The 20,811-nt window shown below is 50.9% G+C and overlaps 2 protein-coding genes across 9 annotated transcripts in view; one reads left to right on the top strand and one right to left on the bottom strand.

Annotated features, from left to right (window-relative positions):
- Nucleotides 1-10,375: 10,375 nt before the first annotated feature.
- Nucleotides 10,376-18,451, bottom strand: ING1 (inhibitor of growth family member 1). Of its 5 annotated transcripts, none has more exons than XM_084982309.1 (3): nt 15,372-15,523; nt 14,934-15,094; nt 10,376-12,724 (listed from the first exon to the last, which is right to left on the bottom strand). In XM_084982309.1, exon 3 carries the CDS (start codon nt 12,576-12,578, stop codon nt 12,024-12,026), a length of 555 nt encoding a protein of 184 aa, XP_084838435.1. In that variant the 5' UTR covers nt 12,579-12,724; nt 14,934-15,094; nt 15,372-15,523; the 3' UTR covers nt 10,376-12,023. The 5 variants fall into 5 exon arrangements, with proteins under 5 accessions (XP_084838435.1, XP_084838433.1, XP_020921576.1 ...); XM_084982307.1 differs by having other exon boundaries at nt 15,040-15,094; XM_021065917.2 differs by lacking the exons at nt 14,934-15,094; nt 15,372-15,523 and adding an exon at nt 18,123-18,451.
- CARS2 (cysteinyl-tRNA synthetase 2, mitochondrial) overlaps nt 18,199-20,811 on the top strand; it is a 38,696-nt gene continuing 36,083 nt past the window's right edge. The window contains exons 1-2 of one of the 4 annotated variants that reach the window (XM_084982300.1): nt 18,199-18,287; nt 18,970-19,101. The gene's annotated coding sequence lies outside the window, so the exon portion shown is untranslated. Of the gene's footprint in view, nt 19,102-20,811 lie in introns of all 4 variants that reach the window. The other 3 variants (XM_084982299.1, XM_084982298.1, XM_021065916.2) reach the window with 3 other exon arrangements.

Below are 20,811 nucleotides of genomic sequence, written 5' to 3'. Positions count from 1 at the left end.
AGGAATTATTACTCATTTTACAAATGAAAAAAAAATTGAGCCTCAGAGAGATGAAGAAAATGCATCCAAGTCACACACCTTGAAATCCCTGGAGCCCGAGGCCAGGTCCTCCTGCCTCAAGGCCTGCGTTCCTCCACCCACGTGGAATTTCAGTAATCCTCTCTCCAAAACACCACCGTAGGGAGTTCCCGTCGTGGCGCAGTGGTTAATGAATCTGACAAGGAACCACGAGGTTGCGGGCTTGATCCCTGGCCTTGCTCAGTGGGTTAAGGATCCAGCATTGCTGTGAGCTGTGGTGTAGGTCTCAGATGCGGCTCGGATCCCGCGTTGCTGTGGCTCTGGTGTAGGCCGGTGGCTACAGCTCCTATTAGACTCCTAGCCTGGGAACCTCCATATGCCGCGGGAGTGGCCCTAGAAAAGGCAAAAAGACAAAAAACAAACAAACAAAAAAACGCAAAACGCCACAGTACATTTCATGTAAGTAGACTTCATTTTATTTATTTATTATTATTATTATTATTATTATGCTTTTTAGTGCTACACCTGAGGCACATGAAAGTTCCCAGGCTAGGGGTCAATTTGGAGCTACAGTTGCTGGCCTACACCACAGCCACAGCATGCGGGATCTGAGCCACATCTGTGACCCACACCACAGCTCAGGGCAATGCCAGATCCTTAACCCACTGAGCGAGGCCAGGAATCGAACCCACATCCTCATGGATACTAGTTGGACTCATTTCTGCTAAGCTACAACAAGAACTTGCCTAGGAGAACATCTTATAATCTTAGGGTGGACATGACTTTTTTAAGTAAAATGTAGTATAAAAATCCTCTAGGAGTTTCCTGGTGGCCTAGCAGGTTAAGGATCCGCTGTTGTCACTGCTGTGTCATGAGTTCGATCCCTGGCCAGGAAACTTCCGAATGTTACGGAGAGGACCTCAAAATGCAAAGTCTTCTTATGACAAAAGATGCTGTGAACAAGAGCAAAATAACAATAAGATCCTACTGTGCAGCATGGGGAATTATATCCAGTCTCTTGGGATAGAACATGATGCAAGATTGTGTGAGATAAGGAATGTGCATATATGGGAGCTCCTGTTGTGGCTCAGTGGTTAACGAACCCGGCTAGCATCCATGAGGATGCGGGTTCGATCCCTGGCCTTCCTCAGTGGGTTAACGATCTGGTGCTGCTGTGGCTGTGGTGTAGGCCGGCAGCTGTAGCTCTGATTTAGCCCCTAGCCTGAGAACCTCCATATGCCGTGAGTGTGGCCCTAAAAGTCTAAAAGCCAAAAAAAAAAAGAATGTGTATATATGTATGACTGGGTTGCTTGGCTATACGGCAGAAATGGACACAGCATTGTAAACTGACTACACTTGATTAAAAAAACAGACTGGGAGAAAATATTTGTACATAATGAAGCAATAGGAAAACGAATAATTTTAGAATGACTACAAATGACCAATACATACCTGAGGAATTGCAAAAAATAACTGGAAACAAGGAAAATGCAAATTATATTTTAAGTATATATAATGTATGTATTATATAAGAAGCATAAACTATATAACATTTTAAGTATTTAGGATATAATTGTGTCTGGTTGCTCTCCAAAGGCCTCAAAGGCAAGACGAGGGGCGCTAAGTATTCTGATTCTGCTGGGGGACGCGTGAAGGGCACAGCTTCCTTCAGCAGTTCCGTCGAAAGATAAAGTGTGAAATCCCCTCTGCTAAAATCTCGTTTCTACGTACCTCTCACAGAGAAATCGTCTTACGTGTGTGTGTGCACGCCGAGGCCGAGACAGAGACATTCACTCAGCACGGTTTTCAAAAAAGAAAACGCCGAAGCACCTCAAGGTCACTCGGCAGAGGGGCGTGTAAGTCCACAGGGCGTCCTTGTTTGAGGAGTGGGCTATGACTGGGTATTGGGGTGGAGAGACCCCCAGCGCAAAGCGCTGCACAGGAGAACGGTAATGCGCTCAAGATCAATGCCTGAGGTGTGACCCCTTTGTGCGAGAGCCAGAGCAAAGCAAGGCTGTAGCTCCGCCTGGGCAGTGCTCCGGTTATCTAGGGCTGTGGAACGATCTGTCCGCAGATTTATTGGCTCAGGAATCTCTTGGTGGGGACAGCTCATTGCTGCTGCCTTGGTGGGGGTGGGGTGGAGGCTGAGCTGGGATTGTCTGCAGGCGTCCCTCACAGGGCAGGGGGTTGCCCTGGCTCCCAGTTGGGACTCACCTGAAGACCCAGGAGGAACGTCTGTCTCAAGGGCCAGCATCTGTGGAGAGGAGGCATGGGTCCCAGGCTGTGCGGCTGGTCAGCCTCGAAGGTCTCATGGCGCCATGTTGGCTTTACCTCCAGAGCGCAGGCCCATCCTGAGACCACACGAGGGAAACCGGGCCCCGCTTTTGGTGGGTGGCGTGTGAAATCTGTGGTTTTAAAGCCACGGTAGAGGAGTGTGAGTAATTTCTGAGAAAAGATCTGTAAAGATAGATACTCTCCAACATCCGATAGCTGTTATCTTGGGGGGTTAGCAGGTGGGCAAGTGGAGGTGGTGTTTGTTCTGTTAGGACAAACCCAACTTGAACTGGCTTCAGGACAAAACGCTGTGCCCACTCCCATCATTGGCTGTCCCCAGGGTGCATGTGCTTCTGGCGTTGACATGCTGCCATCAGGGATTGTGTTTCTCCCATTTTCGAAGCAGACTTTCTCCACGGGGCGGGCAGGCCCAGACCTAAATCCTCACAGGTTAGCAGGTCGAGTGGGAGGAGGAAAAGTAGCTTTGCTGGTTGCTCCAGAAAAAAGCTCCAGGCAAGATGCATAGTGATGGGCGTGGGGCACCGCCGTTCTCACCCTCAGGACCGCGCCTGGGCCTTTCCACTGGCCAGGCTGTCACCGGCCCACCTCTTCAGCAGCTGCTTGCTGTTGGGACTCTGATTTCCTTTGCTTTGGCACGTGGGAAATGTCCTTTCCTGTGTTTGCTCTTTGGGGTGTGTTCAAGCTTGTCCCCTCCTCGTACGTCCTCGGCATTTGTATTGTTTAATCATATTGATCAGAAGCTCTCCGGGGCTCCCACCGATGGAGCACACCAGTTCTCTCAGTATTGCTGATTTGATTTTTATCATCCACTTTTTTTTTTTGGTCTTTTTAGGGGCGCAGCCACAGTACATGGAGGTTCCCAGGCTAGGGGTCCAGTCGGAGCAACAGCTGCTGGCCTACATCACAGCCACAGCAGCGTGGGATCCAAGCCGCATCTGCGACCTACACCACAGCTCACGGCAACGCTAGGTCCGTAACCCACTGAGCGAGGCCAGGGATGGAACCTGCAACCCATGGTTCCTAGTTGGATTTGTTTCTGCTGCACCACGACGGGAGCTCCTGTCAGCCACATTTTCATTTCTAGGACCTGTCTTCTGCTTAGTACCCCATGCCCGCACTGTCGTTGTAACTTCACCAGTAAGGCCAGAGATGTCCCTCACAGGCTCCTTTCCTCGGCCAGATTTTAAAAAGCATAAATAAAATCGTCCTAAGGGTCAGACGACAAAGTAACCTCATAGGAAAAGAAGAGGAACTCAAATGAGCAAATCTGCCCACGTGCTCTGCTTCCTCAAGACAGTAGCCCCAGAGTTCCCATGGTGGCTCAGCGGTTAACAAACCCAACTAGTATCCATGAGGATGTGGATTCGATCCCTGGCCTTGATCAGCGGGTTAAGGATCTGGCGTTGCCATGAACTGCAGTGTAGGTCCCAGAGGTGGCTCGGATCTGGCGTTGCTGTGGCTGTGCTGGAGGCTGGCAGTTGTAGCTCCGATTAGACCCCTAGCCTGGGAACCTCCACATGCTGCAGGTGTGGCCCCAAGAAAAAAAAAAAAAAGACCCTAATTCCAATGATTATAGTAACCCTGTCGCTTTGGGCGTTTGCTGGTCTTATCGAATTCACTCTCCTGTGGTCTATTTAGTTGCCATGGTTTCCAAAAATTAGGTTGCACTGCAAACTCAGTGGCAGCAATTATAACTTCATCTAAGATTTGCATCACACCAGTGTGTCCATTGATAAAAATGGTAATAGAGCGTCTACTTTGCATTGACCGTTCAGATCATTTTTGGAATATGGAGCAAAATGGAATAACCCCACACACACTTTCATAATTGTCCTCAATCTGTTTTCATCCCCGCCTGTGCAGCTCATCTCGTTTTCAGTTTTGTTCATGTTCTTGAGTCTAGAAATAAGGTTTCAAAATTTGCAAAGCGAAATGCGCATTACTAGCCTTTCACATTGAATGATGAGCTGTGACGGTGCCAGGGAATTCATCCCGGTGTATCCTCACCTTCGACTACCTCATCTTTTAAGGCAGATCTTAGTGCCCTGAAAGTATTTCACTACTAGTCATCTTTGGATTTTTCATGTTTGCGGAGTAGATCTAGGGTGCAAAGAATCAAAAACGTTTTGAAATCGTGTATATTGACCACCCGGGCAGTTACAATCCTCACCATCTAACTTTTCTTACCTTAAGATACAAATGTTAATTTCCGTTCCCTGAGCATGTTTCTTTCCAACTATCGGGGAAAGAAAGAAGCCAGATCCACTCTGGTTGCCATGGTGGCAGTATAATTATTCATGCAAAACATGGCATCTATCAGGGCAAGAATTTTAAAAATGGAAAGGTTTACTCTAAACATAGTACCTGACTGTCCGAGCCAGACTTGCAGTAGCTCCGTGTCTAGCATGCCGTCTGCCCCACTGGCCGTAGCTGATGCCGTGTAGATGCGTCTCCACCTGGGCCACACCGTTTCTCAAGTCACACTTGTGCTGCAGAGAGGAAGCCATGCTACCTATCCTCATTGCTGCCCTGGTGCCTGGATTTTCTGACCTGTCCTTAGCTTTTCCATCTTTGCTTAAGCATAGTCAACTACAGGTGTTTAATTTTAATTTAATTTAATTTTATTTGCTTTTTAGGGCCGCACTCATGACGTATGGACGTTCCCGGGCTAGGAGTCAAATCAGAGCTACAGCTGCTGGCCTACACCACAGCCACAGCAACGAGGGATCTGAGCTAAGTCTGTGATCTACACCACAGCTCACAGCAACTCTGGATCCCCAGCCCACTGGCCAAGGCCAGGGATCGAACCCACATCCTCGGGGGTACTAGTCGGATTCTTTTCTGCTGCGCCTAACGAGAACTCTGAACTGCGGTTACTTGCAATTTAACGGTGCTTAAATACTGTAACAGAGGAAATTGAAGTATGTATCAAGCAATTTGTCCAGCAAAATAAAATTTGGGAGACAGCAAACCATTTTTAAGCATCTTTGTAAATGGATAAGATACAAATAAATTTTATGAACAATTACTTACATTTGTTTTTATGAAATTTTATAAAACATTGAATGCATTGGGTGATCAAAATCTAACAAAATTCTATTTCTCAAGTATCATTTAGCATCATTGCATTCCTAATAGCTTATACATTTGTCCTAAAAATATTTCCTTCACACAAATCAGTTGAAATTCCATTTTAGGTGTGATGATAGAACATTCAGAAGTTAGAGAAGAAAGAAAATGTCTTTTTTTTTTCTTTTTTTCTTCTTTTTAGGGCCGAACCTGCAGTATATGGAGGTTCCCAGGCCAGGGGTCAACTTGGAGCTGTAGCCGCTGGCCTGCACCACAGCCACAGCAATGCGGGATCTTAGCCTCGTCTGTGACCTACACCACAGCTCACGGCAACACCGGATCCTTAGCCCACTGAGCGAGGCTAGGGATCAAACCCGCATCCTCACGGATACTACTCAGATTTGTTTCTGCTGAGCCACGATGGGAACTCCAAAAATGTCTTGTTTTTTGATGTCAACTCTCAGATTCATTATTCATTTGACACAGTATTTACTTAACGCCCAGGAAGAGCGACTGCCGATTTCACATGAGACCAGGCTACACGTGGACTGGCGTGGCGCAGTGGGCCGGGGCTGCGCTAAGCCGCAACGCTCGGACCCGGTCCAAGAGCCCCGCGCTGACCTGCTGAGTGACTTCACCTTCTGGGCCTCGGTTTCCTCACCTGCACGTGGAAGGACCTGGACTCATTTTCTCTCTACTCTCAAGTTCAGTCAGGAGGTGAGTCTGCAAGAAGTTTAATGGGCTTTGAGAGCTGCTGAAGATAAAAACTCTATTTCTCTGCTTCCTTGTGTGTTCCGCAAAGAGAAACGGAATCATTTACAGAAAAGCAGCTGCAGACCTCCTCCTCACCCCGGAGGAGAGGGGACATGACCCCCTCAGTCTAAGGCTGGACGTGACTGTTTCTCTCCCACTGTAGGAAGTCTCAGCTTCCACTTTCAGAAAACACCTGTTCACCAGAACAGTCGATTGACCAAAAACACCATTCACATCTTTTTTTTTTACCATTTCTTGGGCCGCTCCCGCGGTGTATGGAGGTTCCCAGGCTAGGGGTCCAATCGGAGCTATAGTCTCCGGCCTACGCCAGAGCCACAGCAACTCGGGGTCCGAGCCATGTCTGCGACGTACACCCCAGCTCACGGCAACGCCGGATCCCTAACCCTCTGAGCAAGGGCAGGGATCGAACCCGCAACCTCATGGTTCCTAGTCGGATTCGTTAACCACTGCGCCACGACGGGAACCCCAATTCACATCTTGATTTAGGATTTGTCAGGTACTTTCCCCCTGTCACTAGGAGGAGCCCCCAACTGTGTGTGTGTGGGGGGGTTGCCGTCACTGGCCTTACTTTGCTATGAGGACAAGGGGCTGAGAAAAGCCGCCCCCTGCCCCCGAGGTTAGCCTAACTCAGCCTAACCTGTACAAGGTCGGCTAGTCCCGACCTCATATCTCAGTGGATTTCGGGCCCGCCCTCTGCCTCCAGTAAACAGCTTAAAACTGTAAGGGTGAAACAGAGGCCTGACATTTCCTGACAGGCACCACAGGAACCGTGCCCCAACAGCGCTGCTTCTCCGGGAGGAAATGCAGGTGCCGCCGGGCTCAGTAGCAGGCAACAGGTCTTTCATTCAGGTAGAAGCCCAGCATGGAAGACCCCAGGCTCCGACTACCCTGCACCCCGGGCTCCTGTTCCCGCTCTGATCCCGGACCAGGGAAGTTTCTCAGTCGTAAACTGAGCAGTGGGGACAGTGACAGGATCACCGTGGCACCTGCAGGTCCCCTGGTGCAGGATGGAGATCCGAGGATACGGGAGGATAAAGCAAGCCCAGGAGGGATGTGAGGTCTGAGACTCTGGTCCCGGGAGCACTAACATCTTTAAGGTACGGTTGTTATAGAGTTAACACGAGTTCTCTGGTGGTCGAATGGCTAAGCAGTTGTCACTCCTGCGGCGAGAGTTCAATCCCTGGCCCAGGAACTTCTGCCCGCTGCAGGCTCGGCAAAAAAAAGGATTTAGCGTAAGTGTACAGACACCTAACCCAGTGCTAGCACACAGCAGGCAGTATACAATGGCTGTTAAACTGTCAGCAAGGCTGACTCACTTTATTTAAAGTGGACTTGCTTAAACATAAGCATCTTCTTTTTTTTTTCTTGCTTTTTAGGGCCACACCCACGGCATGTGGAGGTTCCCAGGCTAGGGGTTGAATCGGAGCTGCAGCTGCCACAGCTGCCACAGCAACATCAGATCCTTAACCCACTGAGAGAGGCCAGTGACCAAACCTGTGTCCTCATGGATACTAGTCAGGTTCATTACTGCTGAGCCACAGTGGGAACTCTCAGCATTTTCTAATTTAAGAGGAACACTGGTTTAACAAAGCATTTAATTGTACAAATCAAGATTTAACCTGTTACTCAGTTTGCAGTGACTTCTCATCGAGGTTTTAAGCTGGGAAAGTATCAACCCCATTTTTTTAAAAAAATAAAATCAGGTTAGGAGTTCCCGTCGTGGGACAGTGGTTAACGAATCCGACTAGGAACCATGAGGTTGCGGGTTCGGTCCCTGCCCTTGCTCAGTGGGTTAAGGATCCGGCGTTGCCCTGAGCTGTGGTGTAGGTCGCAGATGCGGCTCGGATCCCACATTGCTGCGGCTCTGGTGTAGGCCGGCGGCTACAGCTCTGATTCGACCCCTAGCCTGGGAACCTCCATATGCCGCAGGTGTGGCCCTAAACAGACCAAAACAACACCCAAAAACAAAAAACCCAAAGCAAGGATTCTCTGGTGGCTTAGTGATTAAGAGTTTGGCACTGTCGCTTCTGTGGCTCAGGTTCGATCCCTGGCCCAGGAACTTCTGCATTCCAGGGGTATGGCCAAACACACACACACACACACACACACACACACACACACACACACTACATTAGATAGCTTTTCACTAATCTGTTACCAAAAGAATTCAACCTCATTTTCAGCACTCCCCCAGGGTTACCTGCAATTTTATCTAATCACAATCTAAAGCCTAATTCTTGATGTTCTAAGTGCTTATCTGTGATTTTTTATCCAGTGTCCACAGGAATTAACAAAGGTGGTTGCAAAGACTGCCAAATCCAACAAAGTCTGCCTCCTAAACTCCACATTTTATTTTATTTTATTTTTTTTTTTTTTGGTCTTTTTGTCTTTTTTTGTTGTTGTTGTTGTTGTTGTTGCTATCTCTTGGGCCGCTTCCGTGGCATATGGAGGTTCCCAGGCTAGGGGTTGAATCGGAGCTGTAGCCACCGGCCTACGCCAGAGCCACAGCAACGCTGGATCCGAGCCGCGTCTGCAACCTACACCACAGCTCACGGCAACGCCGGATCGTTAACCCATTGAGCAAGGGCAGGGACCGAACCCGCGACCTCATGGTTCCTAGTCGGATTCGTTAACCACTGCGCCACGACGGGAACTCCTTTTTTTTTTTTTTTTTGGTCTTTTTGTCTTTTTTTGTTGTTGTTGTTGTTGTTGCTATAAACTCCACATTTTAAAAGAAAGACGGCCACAGCCACCAGCCCTTCCTGGAAACATCATCAAGGGCAGGAAGCCGGACTCCAGGCCACTGTCACGCTCTTCACTTCATTAACACTTAGAGCCACACTGTGGAGAGCACACAGCTGACCCCTGAACACCACGGCGGGGTGCTGACCTGCCGGCAGTGGAAAGCCCAGGTACCGCTCAGAGTCAGCCCTTCCTACTGGCCATTCCTCTGCATCCGGGCTCAGCATCTTTGGATGCGCCGGCTGTGGATGGCCCAGTGCTGTGTATAGTCCTGACATTTTTTTTTTTTTCCTTTTTCCAGGGATGCACCTGTGGCATATGGAGGTTCCCAGGCTAGGGGTTGAGTCAGAGCTGTAGCTGCTGGCCTGCACCACAGCCACAGCAATGCCAGATCTGAGACGCGTCTGTGACCTACACCACAGCTCACGGCAACGGCGGATCCTTAACCCACTGAGCAAGGCCAGGGATTAACTCTTGACCTCCTAGTTGGATATGTTACTGCTAAGCCACAATGGGAACTCCAACTAAGATTCTTTTAAATTACTTTCGTTGCTATTAGATTGTCGTCAACTACTTTAGTTAACTTATTTTCATATAGTAAACTTGCTATTTTTTGTCTAGGTAAATCTTATCAAATGTCAACACTATTCTTTTTTTTTTTTTTCTTTTCTTTTTAGGGCTATACCCATGGTATATGGAGGTTCCCAGGCTAGGGGTCCAATCAGAGCTACAGCTGCCGGCCTACACCACGGCCACAGCCACACAGGATCCAAGCCGTTTCTGCAATCTACACCACAGCTCATGGCAACGCCAGATCCTTAACTCGCTGAGTGAGGCCAGGCATCGAACCCGTGACCTCATGGTTCCCACTCGGATTCGTTTCTGCTGCGCCACGATGTGAACTCCAGCACTACAGATTCTTAAATGTTTGGGAATTTTTTTGGAAAGTAAATGCCTCTTTATAGGTATTGATTTGCAAAAAGTTCACATTTTAATGTATGAGCAACTACTATGTGCATTTTTCTACCAAACATCCCTCTATACTGGAAATTTAAGGTAAAAGTTAGGGACTTATATCTGGCACAAAAAAAGTTCTCAATAATTGTTTACAAAGATAAACAATCAGAAAACAAGTTGCTATTTTCTGTATAATCAACACGCTCTCCAGATCTGTAGCTGCTGCAGAGGTTACACGGTTCTTCCTCGGGGCGGCTTCCGAGACCTAACAGACCACGGAGAGACGCTCTCTAAAACGTGGTTAACGTGAACTGCGTTTTGCTTAGAAATGAAAATTCCACTGACCTTTACAATGTGTGGCCGGTGGAGGACACTGATTATCCTGCAAGAAGTTATCTAACTCAGAGGTCAGCACAGCTCTACCAAGGGCCAGAAAGGCAGTCATTGCAGCTTAGTGGGTCACGGGGTCTGTCACAACCACTCAACTCTGCCGTTATACAAAACAGCCGCAGACAACGCGTTAGTGATGGGCCTGGCTGTGGGCCAATAACCTTTATTTACAGACACTCAAATTTGAACTTCATATCATTTTCATGTCATGTAATAGACATGTTTTCTATTTCATTTTTTTTTTCAAACCCATTTAACAATGTAAAAGATCCTTCTTGGCTCACAGGCCCTACAAAAGCAGGTGGAGGCTGCGTCTGGCCTGTGGGCAGTCATTTCCCAACCCCTGGTCTAAACACAGACTCTGTTTGGACACTTATTTTTGGTTGGCAATTAGATAACTTCTACTCCATTATTAAGAGAGAAAAATAATACAAAATTTGCTTAAGGCTTTGTCTAAACTGCTGGTGTACATATTTTTAAGCTAAGAACTTAAAACTTATGTCAAGATTAAATATACTGGTAGATGAATAAACTGGCCAAGGTACACTTCTCTCTTTTCTCCTCTGGCCACTCCAGTGGCATGCTGAAATTCCCAGGTCAGGATCAAACCTGCTCCACAGCATCAACCTGAGCCACAGCAGTGACAAGGCCAAATCCTTAATCCGCTGCACCACCAGGGAACTCCTGCATTTATTTCTTGATGTCACACCTGTACACCTCTCATGCACACAGCAGGAAATGCAGCTTGGGTGCACAGTGGCATGTGGCTGCACTTCTGATTATAACAGAGCAAGTGCAGGTTCATGGGGAAGCATATACTTGTATCTCTTCTAAGTTGTAGCTGGCGGCACCAGTATTTGTGGGAACAAAAGTGTGATTTGAAGCTCCATGACTAGACCACTCTTGTTTGCGTTAATAATAAAAAAAATGTACCCATTTAAAAAAATCATTTAAAAATGGCCATTTGGGGAATGGGCTAGTATATAAAAAGTCTGTCATGTAAAATGTGACCATTTAGCTTTTTAAAAAATAATTTTCAAACGTCAAAAACCTTTTTATGGAATTGTTACATGGCTATACACTCTTATAGCAAGAAACAAATTTGCTATGGGCTATCTTTTTAGCAGCTTGCCAAATTTTAAAACAACTTGTTCATGGAGTTCCTCTTGTGGCTCAGCAGTAACGAACCTGACTCATATCCATGAGGACGTGGGTTTGATCCCTGGCCTGGCTCAGTGGGTTAAGGATCCGGCGTTGCTGTCATCTGGTGTAGGTCACAGACGCGGCTCGGATCCTGTGCTGCTGTGCCTGTGTTGTAGGGTGATTCGACCCCTAGTCTGGGAACCTCCATATGCCGTGAGTGCGGCCCTAAAAAGACAACAAAAAAACAAAAAAAAACTTGTTCATGAAGTAGTAACATTTTTATTAAAATGAAATAATAGCTAAATGGAATCTTTTCTCTCCACATTTAATGTGTTAGGTTGCTTCCAGGTCATCCCTGGCCCCCCAGGGAAAAAACAAAAAACAAAATCAGAGACTCACTTGAGTGTTTAATTCAAACTGTATTTGCAGTTTCTAAAATGCTGATCCACAGACCCCTTGCTTGTTACACGTGTGCACCAATGAAAACGCAGAGAACTCGGCCATCCCTGCAGAAGGAGCGGCCCCTTTTCCCAGGTCTGCAGAGGCCCACGCCGTACAGCCCCTGCGCCCGCTGTCCAGGTGGCGATGCAATAAATACCAGCCTGTCCGCTCTCCCCGGTCAGCCGGGCCCACCACTACCTGTTGTAGGCCCTCTCCTTTTTGGACTTCTCCAGGGCCTTGTCCATGGTCTTCTCGTTCTCCCCGCGGCACCGGGGGCAGTACCACTTGCCCTTGGGCTTGTGGCTCAGCCCCACGCAGGAGAAGTGGAACCACTCGATGGGGCACTCGTCGTTGTCGCAGCCGATCATCTCTCCATAGGAGACCTGATTGCAAAGACAGTACGTGGGCTCGTTGGGGTCGATGGGGAGGTCTGCGGGCGACGCCTCCCGCTCCGCCTTGGCCTTGGAGCGCTTCTTCTTCTTGGAGGCCTTCGCCTTCTTCTCCTTGGGGGTGCCGGAGGTGACGTCATCGTGGTCGTGGTTATTAGCTGCGTTCTCCCGATTCTCATTGTTGCGCTGCCGCCGGGACCGCTTGTTGTTGGGCTTCTCTGGCTGTGTGATTGTCTCATTTTTGGACTTATCCTGGCCAGCTTTGCTGTGGCCAGTGGTGTCACTGACCTCTTGGTGTGCCTCAAAGAGTTCCACGTGGCTGTCCACCTGCCTGGTCCGGTTTTCCACCAGCTCCACCATCTGACTCACGATCTGGATCTTCTCGTCACCCAGCTCCTGGCTCCGGATCAGGGCCCGCTGGATGCAGTGCAGCACCCTCCTCTTCTGTGCGCTGTCCGCCTCCCGCTTGAACTTCTCATAATACTCATCCAGTTCCTTCAGGATTTCTGCCAAGGAAAAAATAAGCATTATACCCATGTGGTATATACACTACCGAGCCTTGCAACTCTCTAGTCTCCAAGAAAGTCATTGTGGAGTTCCCTGGTAGCTCAGCAGCTTAAGGACCCAGGTGCTGTCACACCTGGCTCGGGTTGCTGCTGTGGCATGGGTTCGATCCCTGGCCCAGGAATTTCCGCATGCCGTGTGTGTGTGTGTGTGTGTGTGTGTGTGTGTGTGTGTGTCTGTCTGTCTGTCTGTCTGTCCCCAAAATAAAAGCCAATTCCTTGGACAGGCAATTAGGGAGAAAGTTCAAATTTAGGCAAAGTGCTGAGGTCTAAACTTTTATTTTCTATAAAATTAATGATTATATCCTGTATTTCCATTGTTTTTATTCAAATATTTTTGTAGTAATTTAAGCCAGACAATCTAGCCTTGCTTTAAAACAAAGGGGGCAGATTTTACTTTTGCATTGCTTGCTTAAAACAATAACATAGCTACAAAAGGCAACATATTTTAAAACATTGTCAAAACAAACAAAACCCCCTCATTACTAAACTTCTTGGATAAGTTAGAAGACTGTATATGTGATTCTTTTTTCTTTTTAGGGCTGCAGCTGCAGCACATAGAAGTTACCAGCTAGAGGTCTAATCGGAGCTGCAGCTGCTGAGTCTCCAAAGCCACGCCAGATCCGAGCCTCACCTGCTACCTACACCAGGGCTCACAGCAACACCGGATCCTTAACCCACTGAGCAAGGCCAGGGATCAAACCTGCATCCTCACGGATACTATTCGGGTTCTTAACCCCCTGAGCCCTAATAACAACACTTGACAGTTTATGTGATTTTTAAATGTATAAATTTGGCAAATGTAAATAAGCAATTTCTCACAAAATGAAAGTTCTTAGATAATCTGATGGAAATTAAGAATAAAGTCAGTATTTTTGCCAAAAGCCCATTTAAATACACAGGTAGAAATCCCCAGTTATTCTCCCTAAACAGTAATCATTAAATTAAGGCAATTCTATTCTCCAACTAGGAAGGGGACGTGTGTGAGTGTCTAAAATGTGATTATCGCCCCTACCAGATCTATCTCCAATTTAGTTATAAGGCATAATCCTAACCCTAGAGCAAAGCGTGAATTTAGGCCCACACGATTTAGGCACACATTGTTTCCCAGGCTGTATTCTTCAGCTAAAGATAGCTCTGAAGACGTTTGCTAGGGGCACAGTGCAGACTGCCTGCCGCCAGAAAGGAGGAAGGTCATAACCTCCTGGTCTCTTTGAGTAATTAATTCTGAAAATAAATAGCTGTGCTCAACCTATCCAGGTTCTATTTCATAGATACTAAAATGAGTTTCTGCCGTGTGTTTTTAAGTGAATTACACATTACGAAACTGTATCATTTGGCTTAATCAGTAACCAAATTTCAATTTTTAAAAAGAATGTTAACATTTCATAGAAAAGAGAACAATTCTATCATATCGCTAATTTAAAATTTAATGGCATACAGCTTCTTTCACTTCACAAGCAAGCTTACATCTGTGTGAAGCCTCACTTTAGGAAAAAAACATCCCATCACGAAATTCTCTTTACCTACACAATGGCACACATTTCTTTGACGCCCCAAGCAAAGTACTCTATCAGCAAAGCCTCTTGAAGCACAAACATCTGGAAACAGTAATCTGAGCACTACCTAGGGAGGCATTCTGCCAGCACACCTGGCTTCCTCAGCTGCATCAGCTCTGACCACTGCTGATCCTCTTCCATGGGGATGCTTGGGCATTTTAAAAAATACTTTAATAGTAACTTAAAAATGTTTTTAATTCCAAATAACCCAAAGTATCATTGGTAAACTAGTTATAATCCATCCTTATGAATTAACACCCAACTGATGTTTACTAAGCAAATACTGTTAACCAAAGTTTGGCAACCCAGGAGTTCCCGTCGTGGCTCAGTGGAAACGAATCCAATTAGTATCCATGAGGACGCAGGTTCCATCCCTGGCCTCCTCGGTGGGTTAAGGATCTTGTGTGGCCCTGAGCTGTGGCGTAGGCCGGCAGCTGCAGCGCCGATTCGACCCCTAGCCTGGGAACCTTCATAAGCCGCGGGTGCGGCCCTTAAAAAAAAAAGGCTTAATTTTTTGGAAATATGGTGTGTATCTCAACATTTATTGTAAATGGCAACCAAATTATCAACTATTATTACGATAATATTACTACCATTATTATCACGACGGAAGGCTCTGCAGCTCACTCGGGGCACTGGCTTCAAAGTGCACTTGGGTGGGAGGGGGACTGATTTTCTCCGAATGAACCAAATACGCACCAACTATGCATTAACTCGACTGAAGAGACTGGTTCTGCAGCAGTAAACCGGCTTCCTGCGGTAGGGACAGCAGTAAGAAAGCAGCCTTAGGGGCATACTGACGGGGACGCCAGAAAATGTTAAGGATAAACTTTTTCGTCATCTTGAAATTCCCTAACAGTGCTAGCGAACAGCGCTGGAGAGAATTCCACAAAGCCCCAGAAAACCCGAAATTCCCCGCGTTCGTCTCTCCACCCCGTAAGCCTTCTCCCAGCTCAGCGCACAGGGGGCCACTCAGTTCTCGTCCCGGGACACCGACCACCGAGAAGCAGCCCCAGACCCGGGTCACTCACGCGTCCGCTGCTCCGCGAGGCCGAACCCGCGGGTCCCTGGGACCCGACCCGGAGCCCCGCCTGCGCCCCCGGCAATCCCAGCGACACGGATCGCCAGCTTTGCCCTGTACCCCGGGCGCCGCCATTACTCCGCGGCGGAAGGGGCCAAGCTCGCGTCGGTGGGGGGCGGGGGCGAGGCTGGCTCAGCCCCGCCAATGGGTAGGCGGCCAGTGGGAGGCGCGCCCCGCCCCGGCAGCCACTGCCAGTAGGAATCGTTGGACCGGAGGGCGGTGGCCAGGTGGGGCACCAATCACAACCCAGGGTCAGAGAACTCGGCCCGCCCCAGCAGCACCAATAACCAATGCAGGGCCGGAGGCCGGGCGACCTGAAGACGTTCAAATCAACTCGACCTCCTCCCTCCTCCCCGCCCCTCTACGAAAGAGAAAAAAAGAGGCAGCGGAAACAGAGATCTATGCCAGTAACTGCGCAAGGCCCGCCCTCATCCGGCTCAGCAACCAATGGTTCAGCAGCGGACTGATAAGGACATTCCATGGGAGAGGCCACGGCCAATCACAGAAGGCCAAGGGGGAACGTTCACAATATGCTAATAAGCCTCCTATAAAAGTCGCTGCGAAGCAAAGCCTCGGGTAGAGCGCGCAGGGGCGCCTTCCTCGCGTGAGTCTTGTCTGTTGTGGGGCATGTAGTGGCTTTCCACCTCCCCCCACTCTTCCGTTTCCCTGCTGCGCAGTCCTGTAAACATTAGTAAACTCGGAGTGATTATCCACGTTCCAAACACAGCCCCAATGCGATGCCTGACCTGGGAGGAAAGTTTCCCCAACAGCCAGCAATTCCCAGCGGACCCGAACCCTCCGTCTCTCTCCGGCATTCTGGGCGGCCGAGGCAGCAGAGAACGACCCACAGGTCCTCTTCCCCTGCCATGTTCCTCTCCAAGTCGACAATATTTGCCTGCGCCCCCCGAGCACAGCACAGATGGGCGACTTCCTCGCCCCATCCTCCCTTCCCTCCCCTCCCCTTGACCACTGCACGCACAGAATAAAGCCCTGGCCCTCCGCAAACTACACCCGGCCGCGTCGCCCCCCGTACGTCGGCCCTCGCTCCGTGTCCAGCACCGCGGGAGGGCCGGGGGCTGGGTGGGGGCGACTGGGGCTGCACCACGCGGAGTACCGACCCCGGACTTTATGTAACACTCAGATTCGGGACTGAGTGAAGGTGGTTCCGGGGATGGCGAGCAGGGCCGGCGGACCCCTCGCCCGCATTGCCCTCCCAGCAGCCCTGCGCGCAGCACCGTCTCTGAGCCCCTAGCTAGCGACCGCTGCACATCCCTCCCTCGGCGCCTCAGCCGGCGCCCCCTGCGCCCCCTCCCCCGCAGCACCCCGCCTCGTCACTTCACTACAAAGAGCGCTTTGCTCGCGCAGCCTGGCATTGAGACCTCTCGTTCCTTCTTCCTCCTCCGTGTCCGGGCTTCGCGCACAAGGACCTTCGCAAATCAAAGACGCTCCAGACCTTTTGTTTCTGTCCGGCCAGGGCCCCGCCGCGGGATCGAGGCTCCCCAAGCGGGGATCAGGACGGCCCGCGGCCCCGCGGCGCGCCGCGACCGACGGGGATGGAGCAGCCGCCCCCGCCCATCCATCCCGCCGTACCTTGGTATTTCGCGTCGATCTCCCGCATCAGCGAGACGTTTCTCTGCAGATCGAAAGGCAGAGACTCGATGGAGTCCAGGTAGTCCTCCACATAGTTCACCAGGTGGATCTGCTCCCCGTTGGCAGGGCTCAACATGGTTCACCGAGGTCCCCGGCGACTCGGCGCGGCTTTCCGCTTCCTCCGGCCCCCGCCCCCTCGGAGCCCAGCGCTGCAAAATGCAAGGCTCCCGCCCGCCGGCGCCTCCCCTCCGGCCGGCCCCGCGCCGCTACATCTGCGAGCTGCACCGCCTGGGCCCGGGGACCGGCGCCTGGCGGGCCGGGCCGGAGCTCGGCGGCCTCGGGCGCGGGGCGGGCGCGGGCGGGCGTGCGGGCGCGCACCCCGGCGCAGGGGCCGGGGCCGGGGCCGAGCGAGCGCGGGAAGGGGCGCGCGCCGCCCGCCGCGCCGCACTTGTCCAACGTGGAAAACCCAAATACCAGTTTCAAACACTTGGGAAACATTCGGCCCCCTGCATCGCGCATGCGTCCTGGCCCCACCGCCCCCTCCCCCGTGGGCCCCGCCCCCGCCGCATTCACGCCCCTCACCGGCCCCGCCGCACGGGGGTGTGGCTTTGTCTGTCACTTTTGCCGGGGCAGGGGCCGCGGGGGCAAGGGGCAGCGGGCGAGCTGAAAACTTTAGTGGGAGTTTCGCACTTGCAGGCAAAGTGCGTCGGGCGGGGCTGCATGGCCGCTGGGTGTTGCGGGAGAGGCAGGTGGCATAGCCCAGAGCTCTCTGGAACCGACCCGGCCTCGGGACCATCACAATCCCGGGTCACCATCTCCTTCCCTTTGCTCAGTCCCACACTCCTGATCCCGCCTCGCAGCCGGGAAATAAGTACGGCCCGGAACAGACTGGCAACCTCGAGGGCCAATCCAGGTTCCGCCCTCACCCCGGCGGCCCAATCAGGAGAAAGAATAGGCGGGGCGATCACGGACACCTCCCCCTCGGCTCTTACTACTAGAAACCCGCGTCCCTCCGGGGGCGGAGGGACCAGGCTGGCCCAGCAAGACGGAAGTGGTTGCGCATGCGTACTTGTGTGGCCAAGAGGCCCATTTGCCCGCGCCGGAGACCTACCATTCGGCAGTCGGACCACCACTCCCGGCAGCCTCGGCGGCTCCCGCGCCTGCGCGGTCCTCACCGCCCGCCCTTTGTGTTGCCGGCCGGAGCCCAGCGCCGAGCGGCTTGGAGACAAAGGGACCCGAGAGGGGAGCGGTTCGCCAGGCCGGGTCCCCGTAGAGGGCAGGTGACCCCGACCCCTTCCCGCATGTGCCATGGAATCCTCTCTTAAAGTCCGCGCCCCCACTTCGAAAGACCACCCAAGCCGTGGTGGGGCAAGCGTCCGGGCGCCCGGGTCCCGGGGGCCTCTCCCTGTGCAGCCTTGGGCCCCCCTCCCCCTCTTCTCCCCGCCCTAAACGCCTGGATTTGGGCTTCCGAGGAGCCCCGTTGCCTAGACGACGGGGCCGCGCGAGGCCCGCCTCTTCCGGCCGAGGCCCCGCCTGTGGGCGTGGCCCCCTCCCCCGCTTTGTCCGCGGCATGCGGGTCTGCGCCGCGCTTGGTGCTTTTCGGAGGACTCGTTTGGCCTCCTTTGTCCTGCCCTGTCCTTTGGCGGGTGTCGTGTCGCCAACTCTAACCCTGTCAGGTAGTTCGGCCTCGGCCCCTGACGTCCCTACCGCCTCTGTGCCTGGGCGGCGCTGCGTCTCTCGGACGGGTGGGTGGGCGGGTTCGCCTGGCTCCGGGTGCCCTGCTGCCCGGTGGCCGCTCCCCCTGGGACTGAATCGATGCTCTGCGGTTCATCACGTTCTGGTGGAGTTCCCGAGTGTCCGGAGAACAGTGTCGTGACAACCAAGACCGCGGGAGTTTCTTAATTACTCAGTGTCATTCAGACCGAGCCAGTGTTTGTAAAATAGGTTTTGATCCGCAGTGCCCCTAGCAGCGATCTGCAGAGCAGTCCGCGATGTGGCTGTCAGTGCAGACTAAGTTGGGCTGGTCGTCTTTGGAAATGGGTTGGAACGCTGCTGCGGTGATAAACGACGAGTAGGAGTAAAACTTTGAGGTAAATGGGTTTGATCTTCACTCTACCCCTTCATCGCACCCTCACATCAGGAAACGTTCACTTCGATATTTGGGAAAGTGGTTATTTTACTTAGAGAGTCACACTTTTCCAGCTTGGGCCCAGTGTAAAGCAAATGATAGGTAAAGTTTCATTTATTGGCCACTAGCCTGCTTAAAAGGCTTTAATACTGTGACACTATGTGGCAACGAAGAGACTATATGGAATAGAGTAAACGTTGCATAGGAGAAACGCATATACGTAATTTTAAAGTACAGTAACAAGAAAGAGGTTCTTTTAATCCTTGCATTCACTGGCTCTAAAATGAGTAGTGTTTATCTGAATTTAAGAATAAAGGTGGGCGTTCCCGTCGTGGCGCAGTGGTTAACGAATCTGACTAGGATCCATGAGGTTGTGGGTTCGATCCCTGGCCTTGCTCAGTGGGTTAAGGATCCGGCGTTGCTGTGAGCTGTGGTGTAGGTAGCAGACGTGGCTCAGATCCCACGTTGCTGTGGCTCTGGCGTAGGCCGGTGGCTACAGCTCCTATTCGACCCCTAGCCTGGGAACCTCCATATGCCGAGGGAGCGGCCCCAGAAATGGCAAAAAGCCAAAAAAATAAAAATAAATTAAAAAAAAAAATAAAGGTGGAGTTCTTGTCATGGTGCAGTGGAAACGAGTCCGATTAGGAACCATGAGGGTCCAGGTTTCATCCCTAGCCTCTCTCAGTGGGTTAAGGATTCGGTGTGACCCTGAGCTGTAGTGTAGGTTGCAGATGCAGCTCGGATCTGGTGTTGCTGTGACTCTGGTGTAGGCCAGCAGCTGTTAAAAAAAAAAAAAAAAGAAAGAAAAAAGGTGAGAAATAATTTACCCTTCCCAATGACCATCAAGCTGGAGTGTTTGTTGTTTTGTTTTGTTTTTTTGCTTTTTAGAGCTGCATCTGTGGCATATGAAGGTTCCCAGGCTAGAGGTTGAATCAGAGCTGTAGCTGCTGGCCTGCACCACAGCCACAGCAACGCAGGATCCAAGCTGCGTCTGTGACCTACACCACAGGTCACAGCAACGCCAGATCCTTAACCCGCTGAGTGAGGCCAGGGATTGAATCTGCAACCTCATGGCTCCTAGTTGGCTTCGTTTCCGCTGCACAACGATGGGGAACTCCTGCTGTTGTTTTTTTCTTTTTTTTTAATGACTAGCTGTGGCATATGGAAGTTCCCAGACCAAGGGTCTGATTGGAGCTACAGCTACAGGCCTACACCACAGCCACAGCAACACCAGATCCCAGACCTGTCTCCGACCTACACCTCGGCTCAGGGCAACACCGGATCCTTAACCCGCTGAGCCAGGAAAGGAACCGAATCCTAGTTGTCCTGGATACTAGTTGGGTTGGTTACCGCTGAGCCAGGATGGGAAATCCCGGAGGTTTTTTTGTTTGTTTCTGCTTTTTTTTGGTCTTTTTAGGGCTGCACCCGTGGCATATGGAGGTTCCCAGGCTAGGGGTCTAATCGGAGCTACAGCTGCCGGCCTACACCACAGCCACAGCAAGGAGGGATCCAAGCCCTGTCTGTGAACTACAGCACAGCTCATGGCAATGCCAGATCCTTAATCCACTGAGGGAGGCCAGGGATCGAACCCAAAACCTCATGGTTCCTAGTCAGATTCGTTTCCACTGGGCCACGACGGGAACTCCAGGTTCTTTTTTGCCTTTTTTTTTAA

Source organism: Sus scrofa, chromosome 11 (genome assembly GCF_054392235.1).
Source record: "Sus scrofa isolate SSC_HxYL_T2T_F1_AM1 chromosome 11, Sscrofa_HxYL_maternal_Yorkshire_Landrace_v2.0, whole genome shotgun sequence".
Lineage (NCBI taxonomy): Eukaryota > Metazoa > Chordata > Mammalia > Artiodactyla > Suidae > Sus > Sus scrofa.
This window is presented reverse-complemented; position numbering and strand designations above follow the sequence as displayed.